The 22,474-nt window shown below is 42.0% G+C and overlaps 1 protein-coding gene across 5 annotated transcripts in view; it reads left to right on the forward strand.

Annotated features, from left to right (window-relative positions):
- gramd1bb (GRAM domain containing 1Bb) overlaps positions 1 to 22,474 on the forward strand; it is a 115,701-nt gene that overhangs the window by 83,260 nt on the left and 9,967 nt on the right. For all 5 annotated transcript variants that reach the window (XM_080889968.1, XM_080889969.1, XM_080889972.1 and 2 more), the window contains 2 exons: positions 11,601 to 11,811; positions 16,873 to 16,893. In XM_080889968.1, the coding sequence (XP_080746094.1) occupies positions 11,601 to 11,811; positions 16,873 to 16,893 (232 nt within the window). The remainder of the gene's footprint in view (positions 1 to 11,600; positions 11,812 to 16,872; positions 16,894 to 22,474) is intronic.

The following is a 22,474-nucleotide window of genomic DNA, read 5'->3' on the forward strand; positions in this document are numbered from 1 at the left end:
TTACTGATCGTAGATGGCGAATGCATGTCCTTCCCCTGCTTCGCGTCATGCTAAGGCAGCAAGTGGCATTGAGGAGTCGTTCCATCCACGACTTGGATTTGTATTCCCCTCTGCGGCTGTGGAACAGAGCTCTGTCACTACCTCAGCTATCTGCATGTATGTGCTGTGTCCGTATACACTGCTGTCATACACAGAGTCAAAACAGCAGGGATATTTAGATACTCACACCTAGCAAAGCATTTGCATAGATGCTTTAGATCCTCATGTGCATACATAGAATCCAAAGCTTCGGGCAGTTAATATCCAGTGCTGAGCTCTCTGGGCTATTTTAGGCTGACTTGAAAATTGTAGCTCCCAGGCCTCTGTACAGAGAACGTTTAATTTAGCACAGTATATGCATGGTGTTAGAGAGAGAGAAGGAAAAGACTGTGCCTCTGTGTGAACTGCTGATTGTCCAGCTGGTCCTCCAGAGCCATTAGAGGTGTCAGATGTGATCAACCCCCTGCATTGAAAACAAAAGCATGAAATGTCAAGAGACAAGATTTTGTAAGGAATAGGTGCAGCATCTTGGACCCAGCTGCAGAGTCAGAAATAGACCACTGCACCAGCAGGCAAGGCCACAGTGGACTCCCAGGTTTACTACAGGGGGCTCCGCAGTGTAGAGAAACTGCAGAAGGCTTTCCCGTCCAGCCTCAGCTGATTATCTCCCTTTCTCTCTTTTGTCCCCCCATCCCCCTGTTTACTTATTTTATTAGTGCATCCTTGCCACAAGCCATTTGTCATCACCGATTATACTCTGTACTGTTCCACAGGCTGCATCCGATGCAGCAAGCTTTTTTTGTGTCTGCAGTGTGAGCGGATATGATTGACGAAGCCAGAATTATTGATTCACAAAGTCAATGAAAAACACAGAGATGGTTACATAACAGCACTTAGGGATATAGGAATAATGCATACATTAGCAGTTCAGGGTTCAGGTTACCTAAGTAGGAAGGCTAGGAAGTTTGGTTATATGTGAATAAATAAGGAATAACATTTTAAAAGACTTTTTTATATATTTATTTCTATATATTTTTATATATATTTCTGCAATCTTAACGGCCCCACAGTCAGTAGACTATGAATATTTCAGGAACCAGAAAACTGGTTCATATACACATATATAGCATATACTTTCCTCTTTCGCCATCAGCCTAAAAACAGTACCTTTACATATGCATCTCTCACAAAGCCCCTCTAAACAAAGAGACTATATATTTTATTAGACTGGGTCATGAAAGTCTTCAGGGCACACACAGTGGTAGCTATAGATGCATAATCCGCAGTAATGTGGAGATGATGCATATTTGTGTCTCTGACATGAGCAGAACCTTGTAACCATGAAGGACTTGAAAAATTTGGCATATATTAGAGAGATGAAATATCCAGATTGACCAGTGAAGTAAAGTTAACATTGATACAATGGAGATGCTGTATTTTACAGCATTACCTCAGTCAGGTGGAGTAGTTATTAATGTATGCGTCCATATGCACCAGGTTAAATTCAAACAGGTTTTAGGGAACTAGTGTAAAAAAGCTTTTGTTTAATACTAACTGTCAGTAAATAAGAACTTGTGTTTCACTTAAAACCCAGAAAAGGATGAACATGTACACACAGAAGACGTTTGTCTAACAAATTGAGTTCTAACAGTATGAATTAACCTTTTATTTTTTTCAATGTAAAGATCACATCCGAGATCATATGATTACTGGGTGTTGGAAACTGTTGCTTGAAGAACTGGTATTCATTGATTATCATCTTTGTTTCTGTAAAACGAATCAATTGCTCGTATCGGCTTAACTTTAGGATAGAAGTGCAGCATAACAGCATGAGAACACCAGGGTGTTCCTGTGTTTCTCATCAAAATATTTAATTACATATTTCAAACATTAGTAGTAACAATACTTACTTATTTGACTTTCAAACTTCAAAAATACTTCACTTTGTTTCCCTCGCCCTACCTCCTGCCCAGAGCTTTGTCACCCAGCCTGCTTCCGCCTGTGTATCCCTTACAGATGGCAGCGGCTGTGCCACGTCCCACTGGGACAAAGTGTCCTACAGGGGCCTAATCCGGTTGCCACTTTCCCGTCCCTTCCTGTCCCTCTCTGACACCTTGAGTTCTCAAATTACCTCATCAAGCTGTGGTTTGGAATTTAATTCGGCATGTTTAATTATATCAGCGTTTAAAACAGCTCCCTGTACCCAGAGGTGACAGCTTCAATAAGAACCCAAAAATTGTTACAGGCCTTCCTATGTTAGGTTGTCTCACAGAGAGGATAATTAAGCATTTTAATTAAGCCTGGGACTAAAGTCATGCTTGTGGGAATAGATTGAAATAGTTTTAGGAAAGGTAACCTATATAATGCCCCGCATGTTGTTTTTTTTTTTTTACTGTGTGGACACACTGTACATTGATGCAGAAAGTGTTATGTCAGTCTTTCAGTCTCCTTTATTTGGTAAAAAAAAAACAAATGGAAACACCGATCATCAGCTTGAACTCTTGGGATGTTTTTGATTGCTAATAGCGTGTTTAAATACTGCATCAGCACCCCCCACCCCCCCTTTCTGACTCACGAACACACCACCCTCCAGCTCTCTACTTCTCCCTCGACTTGGGAACGTTTCAAGTAGCGGTGCACATGAATGGCTTGACAGGCTGCCATGGTAGCTGCACGGCCGACACAGTCAGGCTGACAGACATTTCCGTCCCAGCGAGGCATCGTCACATTGGTGTCGTCATGACAACTCTGTAAACAGCACGCCTTCCTCTCAAAAATCATAGGAGCCTCTAACGTTTGTGGTGTGTTTTGCGTACATCATCAGCAAAATGAACTGTATGAAATCAAATGAATTGTTTTTTAAACCTGTCAATCATCATTACGTAGCTGCAAAGGAGCAGCTACGTAAACACCACACACTACCATGTCTGTGAGTGTGTGGTCAATTTGACCATCTGTGTATCCCCCGGGTTCAACAACAATGAGAACAGAGGTTCTCTAAGTAGGTCACTTGTTGGTGTGAGTCTGGGCGGGCTTATCACGGCACACAGTAGTCCAGCTCAGTGGACCAGCTCCCTTTGTTCCACAGCACAGCTCCGCTGAGCGCTCCCACAGAGGCAGCCAGCAATGCTGCAGCCCCAGGGTCAAGTCTTTCCAGCAGCACAGCTAAAGGTTCAGTTTGCTTCTTTTTACAGACACAGAGGTGATTACTGACTGCGATAGCCTGCATGTGTAAATGGCTGTGAATGTGAATTCATTACCTTAAAATGACTTTTCCTGGCATGTGTGGCATGTGACAGGTTTCTGCTGTTGCAAGCTTATTATAGTCTCACAACAATGTGCAGTTAGAAGTAAATCATAGTAATAATTAATAAAGTAGTAAATATAAACAAACATTTTAGGTTTCACATAGAACAGGTTCACCCATAATAATTAGAAACCAGTTGTACCTCATTAGGGTTTCATTCCAGTCCTATAGCCAAAACCTTGCATCTGTTTGACTTACATGAAGGTGTAAATATGTCTAATTCGATAAGTTATAGATAACAACAGAATTTTAATGGCTCACAAAGCTGGCATGTGAATGATTGTGTGATTTTGTGTTCAGATATTTTTCCATTTTCAGTTTATTTAAAATAATGTAATCAGGTAATTATTGTCCGCACTGTTGCCTCACACCAAGAAGGTCCTGAATTCGATTCCGACACCTGGCTGCGTGGCCGGCTTCCTCCCACAGTTAGTGGGGTTAGGTTAATTGGTACATGGTTCGCTAATCCCAAACCCACCAGCGTAAATACAGTTATACTGTATGCACGTTTAAAAAACTAGAAACTGGAAAAGAAAGTCCAGTATTGATAGTATTTAATGCTAAGCAGAGGTAGGAAGCACCAACATTAGTTTAACATTGCTATAAAAACTAAATGCAACAAAAATAACAGAAACAGGCTTTAAAATTTCAAGCAGGTCGTGACGTCTATGAAACCTGTGACTAGTTTGTGAGCTTAGATCCTGGAAGCATCAGACTTGGGTGAAGGGAGGGGACTGAGCCCTTCCACACATGAACACATGAGATAAACAGGAATGCTGCAGCACCCTGTAGCAAAATGGCCGTATGAAAATGGAACTAGTGTGACTATGAGTCATCACTGTGATCAGTTTAATGGGATTTAGGGATGGTTTATTTTGTTATTTACACATCCACTTCTCCTGCTGTGCCATGTGAACTCCATAAGAGGCCAATCTGTTTTTGTAATCTTGTGTTTTTACCGTTATGACTCAAACGCCCATGTATAAAATACCAAATTTGTAAAACTATGCACCTTTATATTCTGTAATTAGAGCTTGAGCATGCATTAATGAAACATCATTAAAGTATAATGTAACTGTCTGCAAAAATAATGTGCTTTCACTGCTTCGGGGGAAAGTACTGTAAGTTCATGTGAAGTTTAAATCAGCGATGCCTTTTATATTCAGGGGCATGTTTGATTATTGCTGCACTCTTTGCTTTAAAATGCAAAACAATCAGAGGTGAGATCAAGTTCAGGAAGCACTCTCCACTACAGCAGGAATGACTAATGACAGGCGTCGCACACGTGTGTTACAATGCAAAGTGAACTGCTTGTATATCTGCATTAAAATGGATAGCAATGATACAGCTTCTTATTTTAATCTTTATTTATTCATTTGACCATGAGACAAAGTGGAAACACAGAATGCTTTAGGAGCTATGGAGTGAAAGTTCCACAGATGAATCGCAGGTTAATCCTAAATATTTGTTGGACACATACAGGGAGCGTCAGCAGCTATGATTTTTTTGAAATATATGAATTTGGGTTACTTCTAGTATTAGAAAAAAAACACCGTGGCTTTGTGCATGTGTGTGGGTGTGAAACATGAAATGTGTTTACCACTGAGAAATGGGTGGCTCATTATGCGATTTCGAAGGAGCTTCCAGTGTAAAGTGACCTGAATGCCGGTGATGTCAGCCCCTCCGATTCATGAAACACATGAATAATTGAGGAAGAAGCAGGCTCAGTGCACCGGCGCTGGGCAGAGATGGAATGCAAAGTGAAAGCCATCTCTTTCCTCATTAGCTCCGTCTCTGTCTCTCACCCGCTCTCGCTCTAGCCTGCCTCGCACATTCTCTTCTATCTATTGTCAGCCTGCAGCCCTGAAATTCTGTGACCCAGCAGCAGCGATCGCAAGAGGAAGAGCCTCGCTTGGATACTAGGAGAGGCAATAAGCAGACAGATGATCCAATGGCTGAGAGAGCAGAGGAAGAAAAAGGGGGAACGGAAAAGTGCAGCTTGCTAAGAGAGAACGGGAGCTTATCAGCCCGTATCTGACAAAGGAGAGGCGAGCGCATGATAGAAAGAGAAGAACGAGGTCTGATATCCTGGCTTCGGTGGCTTCTCTCCATCTGTTGGGAACAAAATATGTTTCCTTTAGCTCGCTCTGCTGCGTCTGCTTCCTCCTTCTTTACCTCTCATCCTCCTGGCATGCTCCGGAACTCGTCCACCCTCCTCCCCTTTATCCCTCATCCCTCTTTCCTCTCCCCCCCACCCTTCATCCACCTCCTCTCTCCTTCTTCCTGTTCCTCATCTAAGGCTCCCGCTGCGTGAATGAAGCTGATTGAAAGGGGCTGAGCGCTGCGGAGTGGCTCCCTACATGGCTACAAGCAGGTTAGTTCTGGGAACAACTGCCTGCATACCTGCCTGCATTCAGACAGACTGACACGGAGCCGGCATAATGATGAGTTTCCCTGCTTGGATCAACACGTTCTATTTAGAAGGAAAATCCTAGGAGGATGAGAGCTGCATCTCAGACCACCAATGCGTCTTCTTTGGCAGGTGGTGTTAAGGGCAACGTAAGCTGGTTATTAGGAGATCAGAGCTGGCTGGGGAAGATCAGTGGCTCTAAGCCTGCTGAAGGAAATCACCCAGCCTCCTCCTTCCATTTTTTTTTCTCTGTCTCTCTCACTCTCACCTTGTTTTTCTCCAGCTACCTTTTCTTTTGCACGGAGAGAGAAAAGAAGTGCAGTGTGCAGTTTGTGGGATGATCCACTGGGTGAACAGCTCATCACTGGGAGCTGCCTGCGAGGACATGGTGGTGTTTGAGTGTGTGACGGTGGCCAGCGAGGGCTGTCGCTGCCTTGAGGGCTGCTGTGAGGAGGTGCTGAGGGGCCGTGTCTTTCATCAGGGGTATGGTGGATTCTGTGATGCATGCGTTAGTGTCACTGTGCATATGCAGGGGGAAAAAGGGATGGGTGGGGTAGAATGGTTTTGGTTATGTAATCTGTGCATTTCACAGGTGCATTTAAATACCAAAGTGGTTTATTTTGTATTGTTTTGTAGATTGTGTGTGCGATGTCACTATTTGTATCAGTTTCGGCAAGACAAAGCGAGCTGTGACGTGCCTGGTGTGATTAGTGGGCATACATACTGTGCGTCCACGCGCATGCCCATGTTTACTTCTGCTCCTGTGTGCTCAATGTGCGCATTCCTGGGAGCGCATGTGCAGTGGTTGCTAGCGAGCGTGGTGCTCCTCATGGTCCTTTGGGAGCAAGCAGAGCTGAAGGACCAATGCCAGATGGGTATTTTCCAGGGTCAGCAAAACTGTGAAAACAAGTGGGGCCCATGGAAAGGCCCGGAACTCTGCTCTATTGTGAAGTTGAGCGTTTGGACAGCTTGAGCCGGTTGGATTTAGGGCTTTAGAGCTTATTTAAAGAAAAGACTGTAACAAAGTGGTGCAAACAGCGAGCTTGTTTCTCTTTCTTTTCTTTTCTTTTTTCTTTCACTATGAGCACAAGAACTTGACCTATTGTGAATGGCTGGCACGTCAAGATCCTGTGTGATTAACACCTTGAAGTCAGTTCTCTGGGGGTTTTTTTTATGTAACTAGGCAAAACTTTAAAACTGGACAACAAAAATCTTGTTACTCATCTCATTGTATCATCAAGTCTTAGCTCGACTCAGTCCAAGCTACTGCTCAGAACCAACAAAAGCACAGGAATAAGGCATCCTAGTCTCCATTTACTTCATGTACATTGCATTGAAACATTGCATTGACAACTGCAACTGCAGAAAAGACCTCTTCAGATCTCTTATCTGCTTAATGAAATAAAGAAATAGCCCGTAGGTGTCCACAAAATACGTTTTGAGTTTTCACTTGCATTTAAAAGAGTCTGAGCATTAAAAAAGTCTGCAATTATTCAACAATTAATGTAACAGTTTATCAGGTCTCTTGAATTAAAGCCGAGCCTCTGCGCTTCCCTTGGATCTCAGTTCATTTCAACTCCATTTGCTGGGATACAGAGGCGAAATCCAAACATTTCCGGGGCCAAGTTGTGTTTGTACCTTCAAGTTTTCTCAGATGCAATGTGAATAATCAATGTTTAAATGACAGCTGTTTGTTTGAAGACACAAACACTTGCTTAATCATGAAATGTACAATGACGGTGCCCAGATGGGTTGTGAGGTATTGTCTGTCACATCACCATCCTGCTGTATTTTCGGCTCAGACGGCTTCTCTGACTGCAGAACTTGAGTATATTTAGCCACACACATTGAATATTTAAGCCATCCTGTCCACTGTTGCTATAGCGATCTTCATTCAAAGTAGAGCTGTGTTTGAGCTTTGTAGTAGGCAATGCTTCAAGTGATATGTTTTTGGGGGTTTTTTTTAAACTGATAAATTTCTTGAAGTTCTCTCTGTGTGTATACTGTATATATGTCACTGAATATAAGTGTACACAGCAGCCTTCAGGCCACTTTATCATTGCCACCCTATGACCCAGTAGGGACTCTTGCCCTATTTTAGCTCCAATACAACCAATAGTGCATATAAGTTTGCAGTGTTTGTCATGTCTGTTACATACGGCATTTTCATATGACGTGATAACTGTAAGAGCCTTGTCTATTAATCTACTGCCGAACTCTGTGTTTGACATTAATCACACTACATACTAGCATCCAGTGATAATGCTGTGACAGGTCCTCGCTTTGTGTCTCAGTGTTGTGTTTCATGAGGGAGTGAAGAACAAAGCAGTTGCGACTGATGCTTTTGTCCACTCTTCTCCAGGCTAGCAAAGGCTGCATGTTCACTCTGTCCACACTTAGCCCGCTGGTTCAAAGAGCAAACTCTTGTGTGAATGACCGATTGGGTTCAGTCATTCATATGCTGATGACGGATTCAGTGTTTCCATTGTTTACTGCCGTGTATCTGGAAGGGAGAGGTGATTCGTGCATTCCTATTACTGAAAACAACAAGTGGGGGTCCCTGTACATGTTTTGCATGCGGGGACATTATAAGAGATGAGCCACGTCTTTTTTTGTTATCTCTTCTATTTGCTAGTTTTGGTTACCCCACCACATCTCTCAAACTTAACATGGATTCACGTGAATTATGCTCTTTAGGCAATCCTTATAGAAGCCATTATCTTTATGTATTGTCTATTTTTGTTTGGTGATGCTACATTGTAGCTACATTGTAGTATCCAAGCATTTGGACTTTTAGTATAATTAACCTTCATAGGACCAGATGGGAACTCCATCCAGTCTTGCAGCACTAGTCCAGACCTGCTAGTGTGAGAGTGAGAGTGACCAGCCTAGGATGTGACATGCAAAATAACACGACATGAACCCAGTACATGCCCATGCTATAGTATTTTTGGCCTATTTGTGCTATTTATTTTTTAATTAATTCAACAGGATGCTTGCATAAGATGTCGCAGGCACATAAATGCTAAAAACGGGTCATTTTTACATATTGCTAGGTGGTTGCCAGGCAACCTGATGGGGTAATACAAATTATTCACAAGGGGTTGTCATAGTGGGTAGCTCCCTATGTTGGATTTGGCAGATTTTTAAATGAAGCCATCAGGTGTCTGATGGTGTATAAATTAAGTTTTGTGGACATAAATAAAATGTCTTTATAATGAAATAAAAGGATGCAGGTGCATCAGTACTGAAAGCAGCTCATATAAGTTGCCCATTGCTAGGTGGTTCCTAGGCAACATGGTGATATCATAATATCTGATATGGAAAAGAACTTAAAGGAGCCTAAGATGCACCCGTGCGCCAGGTTTTATCGCTCAGCTCCTGGCGATGTAGGTGTTGGAGTTGGCGGACAAAGAAACAAACAAATGTGCAGACTGAGATTTTATGTCTTACAGTAAAATGCTCTGTTTGGATGCAAAGACACGAAAACAGTATGTTTTATCTGTATTATTTGCACAAAAATGTGTTTGTCTGCAGTTATGAGATCATTGAGAACACAGACACATGACAGAGTGTGGACTGTCTTGGTGCAGGTTTGGTTTGCCATGAGATTCCAGTTCTGTAGCTATTGTATTTTGATATATATTGTTAATACATCTATTTGATGTACCTGTGCTCTTCTAAGGTTTGGTACAGTGCGCTACTGGCACCTTTTCTGGTTGATATTTGTGTAATTGGTGACAGCTGTTCTGATTATAAGTCACCTGTCCCAGTCAAGGGGCACATGGTGCACAGGATGCTCATCTTAAATTGTATTTTTGTGCATCACTTGGTCTTACACACGTGGTTTCAGTCATGATTTATTTATGCTTTCACATGAATTGTTGAGAAAATACTAGAATAGGGTGAACTAGTTGGGAATTCACCATGTGTCACAGCCTATTACAATAAAACGTATGATGGTAATCTGTCTTAAATTTGTCATGGATCAAATACGATACATTAGTGAGGAACTAGTATATAAAAGGGTCTTGTATTTAATTTTATCTATATTTTTGTTCTGGAATTCAAACACACTGAAGAAGACCCAGCACATAGTACAGTTTTAAGGGCCAAATTTAAGTAAGAGGGTTTGCGTCCAACCCAGTAATAAAAAATAGAAATCTGCCCATCATGTCTTCCCAGAAGTCCCCAAAACACAAATGTTCTATCTGACCAAACATAAAAGACGTTCATTGAACACCTTTGTGCTTCATGTTGGTTTACACGTCCACCAGCAGCACGGAACACAACAGCCGCCCCCACCACTTACGGCCATGTGCCACAGTTTGTGCCATTCTCCATCCTCCTATCATCATGTGCAGTTGCCCACAGGGTTTCCCACAGTGTTTTGTAGCCCAGACAAGAATCTGCTTACATCATAAAAAATGTATAACCTTACAAAACCACCCATTCACCTTTAAAGAAAAGCAGCACAGGTGTCGTTCTGAATAACCAATGTCATAATTTCATTGTCTGTTCTGATTTTAATCTAGTATGTCATCCTTTATTCGGAAATTCAGCAGGTTATGGGTTGGGTGTTGCCTGTGCTAAAATCAAAGTATTTGCTTGATTGTCCCCCAACTTCCAGGTGTGTCGTATATGCACTTAACTACAAATCTTCTGGCTGAGACAGAGATCGTACTGCACGGTGCATATCAGATCAGCAAGCTGCAAACTTTAATAGCATGCATCTTGGCATGTACAACGCCAGAAGTTAATATGAAACGCCAAAAAGCACAAGAGGGAGCGTGAGAGGCAATAAAAATACTCATTGGAAAGCTAAACTGTAGCTCTGCACTAAAATCTCATGTGGTGGTCCTTTACTGTTGGCAGAAATTAATGTATACTTAAAATTCTAAATGTTTAACAATTAATGTCTTTTAAGGACAGCTTTCCCTTAAATGTATTCTTAATGGCGTCACTAAGGAATACACAATGTGCACTATACTTAAAATGATCATCGACTGAAAGAACTGAACTTTAGGTAATCATATGTATTGATGTCAGAGGCGTGCATTATTTATCTTAGTGAGTCAACAGATGTGAAGGCTCTGTGATGTCCTTGTCTTTTAAAATCAAGCAGCCATTGGTACAGCAGCATCTGACAGTCAGACAGAAGCTGTCATCACCGCTCTCTATGATTCAAGGCTCCAAGTCCCAAATGTAACGGTAGATCAGTAATTCATGACCACTAACAGCAGCCATCGACTGACGTAATGGCTTGCATAATGCCATGTCAAGTAACCAGGCCTGGCAGGCACACTGTCACACAGATCACTTACAGGGCCTTTTGTTAGCTTCTGTCATTAGGAGAAGAAGGCTCCTTACTCAGCCAGAGATGTTTGAGATAGTCTAGTTCTGGATCACAGAGCCTAGCAGATAGGAACCTTGTGCACAGTTAAGGTCTGGGACTGCATGCAAAACAGAAATAGTGAAATATCACAGTGAGGATCATTCAAATTTGATATTTTTTCTAAAGATTTCTTAATAACTATGTGGATGTAGCTTACGCCATTTCGTTTTGTCATTGCTGCTTTTGTTGTTGTTGTTGTTTTTGAGTTCCCGTATTAGCTTGGCCATTATTAGCCATGTTAGCACATGGTGCTTCAAGCCTATTAAGCCTCAAGTGATGTAAGGCTGAGCAAACAGTGTACGTGCTGTGCTGCTGTCCACACTGACCTGTAGGTCAGCGCTGTCATGCAGAGCAGTTTGTCTTAATATTTGTTGTGAGGGTAAATCACATTGGAATGAATTCTCTTCTTTTTCTCTCTTTTTTTTGTTTGTTTCTTTGTTTTTTTTTAGCACTGCCAGTAACTCAAACAAGAGCACGCCCGCCTGCTCACCAGTCCTGCGTAAACGCTCGCGCTCTCCCACACCACAGAGCCAGGAGGGTGAGAACATGGTGGAGAAGGGTTCAGACCACTCCTCTGACAAGTCCCCCTCCACGCCTGAGCAGGTTGTCCAGAGAACGTACTCCGTGCAGTCGGCGCGAAGCGGGGGAAAGAACTCAAAGGTGAGTACACGGGAGATTCGCCTTTTTATCTTCTCGATGCATCATCTGGAATCTGATCAGATGGAAATACAATACGGACTGAAACACGGTGCACTTTCACTGGCATATTAAAAAAATTTAAAAAAACGGATAAAACAGAGGATCCAGCTCTCAGCATCGCTCAGCCCTTTTTGAGCTGTGTGTCCTTTCCACCCAAAACACTCAGAACTGCAGGAAGAGAGGCCCCCGTACACCTCGACAACACTTTGCGTCACACAGAGCTGCTTCAGTGGGACACCAGGTGTCAATATCACAGACAAAGATAAAGGTGCGATGGGCAGGATAAGGCCTAAGTGGAACACTTAGTAATAATCCTCAGTAATAAATTATTCATTGAGAATTAATTAAACTGTAGTAAAAAATTATTTCAGTGTGAAGGAATTATCATTGATTATGTTTGATAATTATAGTTATTATTAGTTTGTACACTAACTGATTTGACTGGGCGTCAATCATTATCAGGGACGCTGCTTATTTTAACCAATTATTAAACATTATTAATTATAATGTAATATAATGTGTTTGTTCAAAATAAGTAAGCTGTTTATTAGCTATCTATTCACCATTTAACAATGATCTTTAGCATAAAGTGTTACCTGCTTTGACAATATGTTGTCTTTAACCTCAAACCTAAGCATACACATAATTACAGTTGAGTGCATTTTTACGTTGTTGTTTCCACTTTGGCTCAAATACAGTAAGATGGTGGAGACGAATTTCAGGACTCTGGAGAAGATTTGGTTTTATAACGTGAACGCTTACTCAGCAAGAATATAATCGTGTAGGAAACAGACATAAATCAATAGGAGGGCACCAAAATGAGGTTAGCAACTACCTGCCATGCTTTGGATTGCCTCTGTGATTTTAGTCCTGATGGGTTGCATTACATTTTTTCATCTTCTAAATTAGTCCTCCTGACTCTCTGACAGTCGTGTTGATATTTTAACTCTTGTGATCCAGCTGTGTAACTGTGGCTGCACTAACACGTCAGTGTTGGCCCGGCTTTAGTTATTCTCTAGTGTAGTGACGCACGTGTTAGGATCGGTTATTGACTTGGTAGGTGCCTGATGATCTGTAACTATCACTCCACCCCTCCAAAACCAATCTGAACAGATAACACTATTCTCTCTATTCCTCCTGAGCACACGTTTTTTCACTAATTTTACAATAAAAGATTAAAGAATCAGTAAAGTTTTATATTGTACCTGTTTTAGCTTGCTAAACAACAAAATTAATCCAGGAAATGACTTACATTGACAAATGTAAAATGTAAACAATGGTTTCAAATCAGAGATTAGGATTTCTTGCGCTGAGCATGTTCTCTGTGTAGCTTTCAAGTGTTGCAGCGTTTTCTTTTTTGGATCTATCTGAGTTCTTATCAGCATTTCTCGTCACAAGCAAATTTAAATCTTTGAAAGTCAGGTATTCTCACAGAAGATACAAGCCATCACACTCCATCTCCTTTTTTGCCTTTGCCTCATCCGTCTCCGCTGATCTCCGTTGGGTTTTTGAGATCGTTTTCATTTCTCCACATCACACTGTGTACGCCGTCTCTCTCTTCGCTGCTGCTGCTGCTGCTACATGCCATAATGATAATACATACCATCTGATAAAGACTGTTCAGCTCTTCTGTTGGTACTGTCAGCTGTTTCTTCTTGCAGTTTGTTTCGTTTTTGGGGTTTCATTTTTCTATCTGATTTTTTTGTTCTTTGTTCTTCTCCTGATTGCATGCTAGTCTCACAAGCGTCTTTCCAAAGTAAGCATTACTCTTTTTTTCTGTTCTTCTAATATTTCCGTGCCCACTTCCCCTCTGCAACACCTCCTGTCTTGTGAGCTGCGCTGTGAAAAATCCCCCCAAAAAACAACATTCCTGTTTTTCGAATGCTTCCCTCTGAAACCCGGCTTGCCCCCTTGTGCACACTGCAGCCGTTGCGATCCCCATCTGCACCCTTCATCACAGCAGATGGACGTTTTTTGCAATACCAATAACCCTACGCAACCTTACTCACTTCCTTTCCTTTTCCTCTTTCCTTCCTTTCCCTTTCTGGTGGTTTTATATGACATGAATTTCTACAGAAATGTCACATCAGGATTATTTGTTGTTGTTTTTTTCCTATTCAGATGTAGAGAAATTCACTAAATAGATAAATAAATATTGCAAATAATTGTCCAAATTCCTTCCTCACCTCCTCTTCCTGTTCCCTGCTTGGGCCTTTGTCCTGGAACTCTCTTTACAAACTTATCTCGCTATTACACTGCGGTAATGAGTGCTTTATATCTGTTATGCTGTGTACTGTAATTCCCTTGCTGTAGAAGGATGAACTCTTTAAAATACTGCCAGCATCCTAGTCCAGAGCAGCAGGACCGGATCTTTATTTAAGCAGCCTTTCTGTCATCACATGAAACAAATTTATCTTATTTTTTTTTTATATTTAATTAATAAATTTTTTTTTGCACCACAGGCCCCAAAATTCTCCAGACTGCGGTCACGTTTTGGCGCATCAGCTATACTGTAGCCCCATCATCTAGTTTGCTACTTGTCGCAGTGTTTTTCATGTCAGTCATTCAATTTATGGCTTGGCTATACAGTGACTCAGGCTATAGGATGCGATTAAAAAGCTAATTTTTTTTTTACCATAAATGAATAGAAAGACGCAAAAATGGGAGAGTGAGTCAGTAAATTGGAGGTCGGTGTGAAGAGAGCCCTCCTGATGCTCTGTTTGCTGCTGCGCAGTCACACAATCAGTTTAGTGCACACACATAGATCCTAATTGATCATATGACTCTCCTTTTATGTGCCACAGTTCGAACCCTCTCCACCCCCACCCTAACTCTTTTGCAATATCTCCCATATATATAGATATATATATAATATATGTGTATGTATACATATATACACGAGCCTCTGTGGCCTGCAGTGGTCACATGACCTCAGCAATGGCATTAGGTCCAAGCAACGTGAGCTCGATCGCCCCAACCCTAATGATGCACAAATCAAAGATGCATTTGGTAGAAGAAACGTATGCGCCGTGCCTCTATGCAAAACGGCATAAACGGCAGTCCTGATGTAATAATAATAATCAATCAGGCATCTAATGTAACATATCCAGCTAGATGGAGAGGCTAACCTAACCACTCAGTCAGCCCTCTGACGCTGTTACATCGGTATTGGCAGTGTTATTTCAGAGTTGTACTTGAGCCACAGGCGCTTACGATATCAGTGTATCCATTCCTGTCAGTGTTTACGTTGCTCATTGCTTTAGTTGACATTTTTGTTTCTCTTTAATTTTCTTTCAGTATGACAGGCTAAACCTGATTAAAGTAAGCATTTCTTCTTGTTTTCATTTGACCCATTCACAATCCCTTCTGCCTCCCATTGAGTCCCTTAGGCCTCCACTTACCCATCATATAGAGATGGATTTCTAGTTCCTGTCCCTCTTGTCCTTTCCAGTGCGCCCCCACCCTCTGACTCAATGCGAAAGGATCCTGATTTCATTCTGAAATGTTAAATAATCAGCCCGGCTTAATCAGAAGACTGATTCCACTGTAGTGATTGTCAGCACTGTAAATGACAAAATATTATTATTCGAGCCAATTCTTTTGCCCCGACACAAAACTATTTCTTTAAAACAATATGTCCTAAAATTTAAACCAAGAAATCTTCCCCTCCTCTTATGTAGTCACAGGAAGTCAAACACAGTGGCACATGCATACATGCACACCTTGTCCAGACAGTGGACTCTGAGTCATTTCTCTCTGTCACCTTCAGATCAGAGTAGCGCACATTGGCCCAGCTATCATCACAGCCTTGAGCCCGCTTCTGCAGCTAAATGCTAGCTGACGCTGCGCACACCAGAAAAGCAGCAAACCCTGTTGAACAGAAAACAAACAAACTAAATATTTCTGTGTTTTAAAATTACAGTTTTGCAATATTTAGGGCTTCATTCAGTCCATGATTTGTGTTTTGTGGCAATTTCTAAAGCTGCCAAGTCAAAGTGTAATACGAAACATATGACTTACTCTTCAGCTACACCGTCACAATCAACATCATCGACTTTTTTTTCTGTGTTCTTGCCAAAACTCAATCTGGATTATCCGCAAAGTCTGTTATTCACATCAGATTTAACTTACTGTGTCAGTTTGGGGTTTTTTTTGTTCTTTTATTAATATAATATTTCTTTGTCAATCATCCCTCTGCTGCCAGACACATGCTGTATGATGCACTTTCTCCTCTTTAGTCCCCGTCTTCTTCCCTCTTCTTTGTTCTCCCCTTTGAATGATCACCTGCATGTTCCCTCTGTGGGACTTTTTGCATTTAGACTGTTAGAGTTGAAAGCGTGTTTATGTGAATGGAATTGTGAATCTTATTAGGCCGCACCTCTGCTGCCCTCTGCTGCTGTAAAACCGCAACAGACGTGATTGTTTGTCTAAGAAGAGACCTCAAAAGAACAAATTATAGAAAATCACCAGTGACACGTTTCACACCCATTACAGCTCATTTAAATATCATCACTAAACTACAAAGGTGAATTAATTTTCACATTTTCTTTAAAAAATAAACTCCACGCAGGCAATGTGATGATTTTTGAAGACATATCGATGTACGTCTTGTTGTAAAGGTATTTTGAAATACAAACATAGTATATCCAGTCAGCGAATGCAGCACGCAACATGCTTTAGAATTAAATTACTTTCAGTTCCACCAACACAGGAAGCAGGTCTTCCTTGGAAGATTTGGGGAAAAGTCCTATATTTGATTGATAAGTAGACATGTCTGTCTGGGTGCTTACGTAAGTGGACTGGAAGATAATTTAACCCTCCATCGTTTCCATGTTCAGGATAGAGTACATTATTTAAATAGTGTGGGGAATTCTGCTGTTAAGAAATTGTTGTTTTACATCTGATGGATCTGGTTATTAAAAAGGTGATTGATCGTGTGTATCTGCATAAGCCTTCAAGCCTGCTGCACTGTTCACTAGTTCCACGGAGTTAAATGCTTTTCCTCTTTTTCTCTTTCCACAGAAGAGCCAAAGCTGGTACAACGTAAGTCACGCCTTCTTTATCTCCTTCTGTCTGTGTGTGTGTGTGTGTGTGTGTGTGTGTGCGCGTGTGTTTGTGTTTGTGTGCTGGGGTGTCTTCATGTCATGTTTGTGACACCTGAAAGTGTTGGTTTAGTTGCTAACACTGCTTAGGAGCTGAAAGGTCTGTTGTCCTTGACCTTGTTTACTGGAGCACTGAACCACTAGTGTGCGTTACTGGTCCTGCAGGAAGGGATTAGCAGGAGGCTTAAAATAGCAGCAAGTGGGCCTTTGATGCAGCAAGCAAGACAACAATCCTTCAGCACTGCAGTGCAAGATTTGACTAATATGCCCACATATTTGACTGGTATCACACAGTATAGAATCGACGCAGATTGTTGCAGTTCTGTGTTTTCACCACAAGGTGGTGTGCTAACACTATTTTCCTAACCATGGTTCTCTTTGTAGATCGCCACTGAACATCCACTTAACAAATATTTTAAACCCTTTTTTTTTTTTAAACAAAAAGGTTGCCAGCTGTGTGGGTTTAAGTGGATTTAACCACTAATAAGTGAGAACATAGTTTCTACAGAAGGGTCTTTATTGGATTTTTCCCCCCCCATTTTGTGCTCCTTTTATTTCTTCTGTTGGTTTATTTCCTTTCTTTTATTCCCTGTGTGTACACTCTGCCCCTCTCTCCCCAGCATGAAAGACAACACATCCTGAGAGTAAGCATGACTTGTATTTTTGTCCAGCCCTGATTATCTTTGACTTGTCTCTCTTGCTCTCAGACTGGTGGGATTTTTTGATATCCCTCCTGCCTGTTTCTCATTCCATTGCCTTCCCTCAGCACTCAGCGTTGCTACCGCCAGCAAGTGACACGCTGAAATAGAAAGCACTGTGCTGTCATGATAAAGCTCAAAACAAGATCTTCCATATTGTGTTTTCAACACAGTGTAGAAGAATCGTACAGCACAATTATTCTTTCATAGCAGTAACAGTGTTCAAAGGGTTTGCATTTTACACGTGGACCTGTGAGCACAAGTGAATTTCTATTTCTGGCGTGCAACAGGTGGTAGCACACTGAGTTCCTCACTGTACTAAGCAGCTCAGTAAACCATCACAAGGGCTTCTGAATGCGCCATGGGAATGAAGCATGGTGCTTTAGGTTGTGGCACGTTTTCCTCCTGCCCAGCTCTCTTTCCTGCGTCCTGATAAGCACGGGCACTTGGTCTGGCATTAAAACAAGTAGAAACACAAGGCCCTAACTAAACATAGCTGAAACATGAAAAAGGATTCTGAAAGCTTTTCAATACTTCGCTAATGCACTCAGCTGTAATAAACCCATTTCATTTCCTCTACTGACCTACTATCTGGAACAGACCCGTAACAAGTGATAATCACTGCTGTAAGTGCCGTCCTGTGGTTCTCAAACTGTGGGGTGGGCCCCCTGGTGGAGAATAGAGGCACCACAGGGGAAGGAGCCACATTAACTTAAATTATTACAGTTTAAGCAGAGGAGGCAGACGCATGAGCGTTTCCTGATGCTATTATTATTAGTTTTATTTCAATAAAATTACCAGAAAATAGACATTATAGTTTGCAAACCACTGGACTGCACTGATAATCTCTCACAGATGTCACTGTCATACTTACAGATGATATACTGCCGGCTACCAGCACAGTGAACTTGTCGTGTACAAGATGGCAGGATAATCTGCCCTTACCTCCAGATTATGTTGCTGTCAACAAATCTCTGTAAAAGGCCAAACCTAACAGTGAAGCCACCCTGCTCATTAATTGCCACGTTTTCTTGTTCCTTTGTCTTGCAGATCTGCATTTTTGTCAGCGGAAGCACTGCGTGCCGTGTTTTTACCCTGAACACGGTCACAACTGTTTACATGCATGCTCCTTCGAGTCCCTTTGTACTACAAGCCTGCCGTCTGTATCAGTTCTGCAGCTGAAAACAGTCCACACATATACTGCATATAAATATATGCATTAGCTTACAGCACCCAGATGTTGAAAGGAAATTATTTAGTCTTTAAATAAGACTGAAATGTTTGGTGATGAGTAAATGCTATGGACACAAAAGACAAATCTACTGTGGCTTACAAGTTAAAAATAGTATTTTGTTTTGACATACAGAGAAGACTTGAGCCATCAAATTTAAATCAGCACATGTGATGCAGGGATGAAGCTTTCCAGCATTAACTCACATTAAGCACATCAAGCTAAGAGTTGCACCCAAACAAGCCAGTCAGTCTTTGTAGCTTCGTCAACTTCTTAAGAGTAAGAAGTTCACGTTGTTGTTATTTCGAAGTTGCGTTGGCTCAAGACTAAAACTACATAGAGTGTGTATGTGAGACAACTTCAACAGGATAGCTGGCCTCAGGTCTCCGAGCCTCAAACAGGGAGGAAAAGCCTGAAAATAAGAAATGTTGATATCACATTTATGGAGTAATCCCTTAATATGAATATTCAGAATTGGCATTACAATGTTCTCTTCAAACCCCGCTGACAATTTGAATCGGGGTGAAATTCACCATCACAGCTGATTCATAATGGTGAATTGAATTAACTGCTCAGCATCGGGGCTACCTTCCTGACATCTTGTACACTAATCTTTACACACATGTGTTTTTACTAAAGCTCAATCAGCCGGAGAAACGTGTGTCTAACAGATCCTTTTTCAGTTCACTTGGTTCTGACACGTAGGTGTTGTAGCATTTATGCGCCTGCTTGTCAGACACTGTGTGCATGTGTGTGTGTGCACGTCTACGTGGCAGTAGCGATCGGCCACGACTTCGAAACTACAGTGACTAAACATCCACCTTTCCTAACGCGAGCCCGTACGAGGTAGGCACGGTCACCTCACTTTCTTAGGAGCAGCATAACTGCGTTTTCTTATTCGCTTTGCATCTACACAAATGTGTGGCCTCCAGGAAGTTGGCAGGAAAAGAGAAAACAAGCAACAAACAGCAAGATAAGAGATATCTGGACAGTAGACAGTGCCTGAGTTTAGTGCATGGAGACCAACTTTCCATAAAATGAACAACAGCGGTAGTAAAATAGAGAGTTTATTGTTAATAGGATAAACACACTCCTCCGGTACACAGCATAAAACCCCACCCAGGTTTGCAGTACCAGTCTCCTCCATCCCCTACTGTTTGTCCAGCATGTTAATAGTTAACCAGATCGATACACGCTGTGTGTTGGTAGTTCCACTTTATACCCCGTTCGTCCTAGGCGTCACTGTGCCGCCTGAACTCTGCATGCAAAGTCACAGTCAAGTCAATGAACTCTTTCTTTCCTTAAGCTATAAAGCTACAAAATCGACACGAATACACGGAAATACCACAAGTACGGGATGAACCTTCATTAAGTTTCATGCTCATGATGTAAAGGCATGTTTTCCAAGAAGCCTGTGATATTTTTCTTTCTGCTTCCTCAACTTACGCAAAGATGGGACTCGTGGCTGGATTCCAGTGCCCAAATATGACTTATAAATTTGCTTAGAGCGATGAAAATCCAAGCCACAGTTACACTTGTTTTGTGTTTTGTTTTTTTTTCTCTCTGTTTGTTTTTTGTTTTGCTCACCAGTCAGACCTCCATAACTGCGCCCACGTTTTTGAGCGCCGAAGCATTTTTTTTTTGTTAAGAAAATCTATCGATTTTAAGTGCTGCTGAAGTAGAAGCTCTCCATCCTTCTCGCCCACTGAAAGTAGCAGAGGGGGATCAGGTGTCAGGAGTGCATGAATGACCTCAATACCAAGGCAGGAAGGAACCACTCCATACTTGCAGTTTCTTGAAATCGCCGGCGTTCAGCACGTTCAGTACTCGTACTTTGGATTCCAGCGGCCTTTCATTCATAAACGTTAAAAGCCCAAGAGCAAAGAATTATCGAGCGCGTATTTATTCATTCTCCTCGCTCTGCTATTTAAACCCTGGCTTGCGACCCGGTGCAGTTCCTTTCAAGATTGATGGTGTTGTTTTGCAGCCAGAGGTAACTGGAGGTTATGCTCACATCTGTTCTCTATAACTCAATCACTCGCTCAGACTGTAAGACGGACTCAACACATACTTTGGCTTTTTTTCCCTTTATTCAGTCCTACTTTTTTCCCCTACAGCTACATCTTTGTTTATATTAATCCTCCAGTCTGCAGAGTAAACTCGCCTCATTCTTTGCTGGTCATAAACAGAGTAATTATCAGGCACTCAGACCTGGACAGCAATACACACACACACACACACTCATGCTCTGCTTGCACACTTACGAGGAGGAGTAAGCAGAAAAAAGGAAAAGGCTACTGGCGTGATAATAAACGACTTGTTGGCTGGGGTTACTAGAGGGCAACGGCCGTAACTCCTCTCCCTGTCTGCGTGAAAGGAAGCGAGAGAGAGGCACAGAAAGACAGAGTGAGACAGGAATCATGTGGCTGGAGTGCGTTGTGTCCACTGCTCAGTGTTGAAAGGGAGCAGCACCCAAGAGGAGGAGGGGAGCGCGGATACTACAGCTTCAAACTGCTGCACACATTGTCTGGCTTCTCTTATTTTCCCAACTTTTCTCGAACTGACAAGTCAAGTCGGCTGTGAGACGAGCCCACTGGGGCGCATTTTTGGAAAACTTGTTTCCATCCAGGCAGCAAAAAGGATCTGGCGCCCTGAATATGGAACTGGATGAGGACTGTACGCTGTCTGACTGGGAGACCATGCTGGAGCTGGATGAGGCGTTGGCATTGTGGGTTCTGCAGGGTCCAGCTAGAGGGGAATGGGGTTGGGAGTGGGGCTGGGCTGCCTCAGACCTTCAAGACCCCGAGTGGGACAGTGAGGAGATTCCTGCTGTAAGTCGACCCCAGCTCGTAAGCTGAAAACATCACGGGGAGAAGCGTTGAAAAATGAAAATGTAACCTTGAAGCGGCAAAACAGAGGATCGCCCAGAGGGCTTTTTTAGGGAACTTTGTGTGCTGTGCATGCTGCTGTGAGCGTAGTTCTGTGGTAAATCCCCACCAATAATTCAAACAAGTGGTTTGGCTGTGAGTCTTTGCTATTTGAAATCTTCTTGAGCTCACATAGGCCTGTTGTTTGTCAACAGCGGAGGTTGTTTCTAGGGTTGTTTTAAAAAATGGAAACATGATGATGTCTGCAGAGAACGGCATGATTTTTTTTAAGAACACTTTCAGTTTTTTGGCTTTAGACTTCTCCCTTGAGCCTCGATCAAAAGGAATATGTATTTTCTTTTCTTTCTGCTTAACTCTTGTTGCTGTTATGTTTTCCTGAAGTTTTCCTGTTGAAGGAAAGCATCTGGCACGGACAGTGAGAGCCTTCCCTCTGGTACACATTTGGAGATATATCACAGGCTAATCTAGTCAGCTGAAGCCAAGCATAAAGAAAAATACTGGTCATATGAAACAGAATATGCTTCCCGTTTGATCCTAATAAGCCAACACTGTCTGCTTGTTTACACTTGAGATTTCATCGATGATCCAACAAAAGCCTCACTGTCAGAAATATGTCGCCCTGTAATGCAAATAGGATATCCTGACTCATAAATACCAGTCATGGCAGCATGTGTTTTGAATGATTTGCACTGGGCTGATTCTTTC

Source organism: Rhamphochromis sp. 'chilingali', assembly GCF_963969265.1.
Source record: "Rhamphochromis sp. 'chilingali' genome assembly, chromosome: 8".
Lineage (NCBI taxonomy): Eukaryota > Metazoa > Chordata > Actinopteri > Cichliformes > Cichlidae > Rhamphochromis > Rhamphochromis sp. 'chilingali'.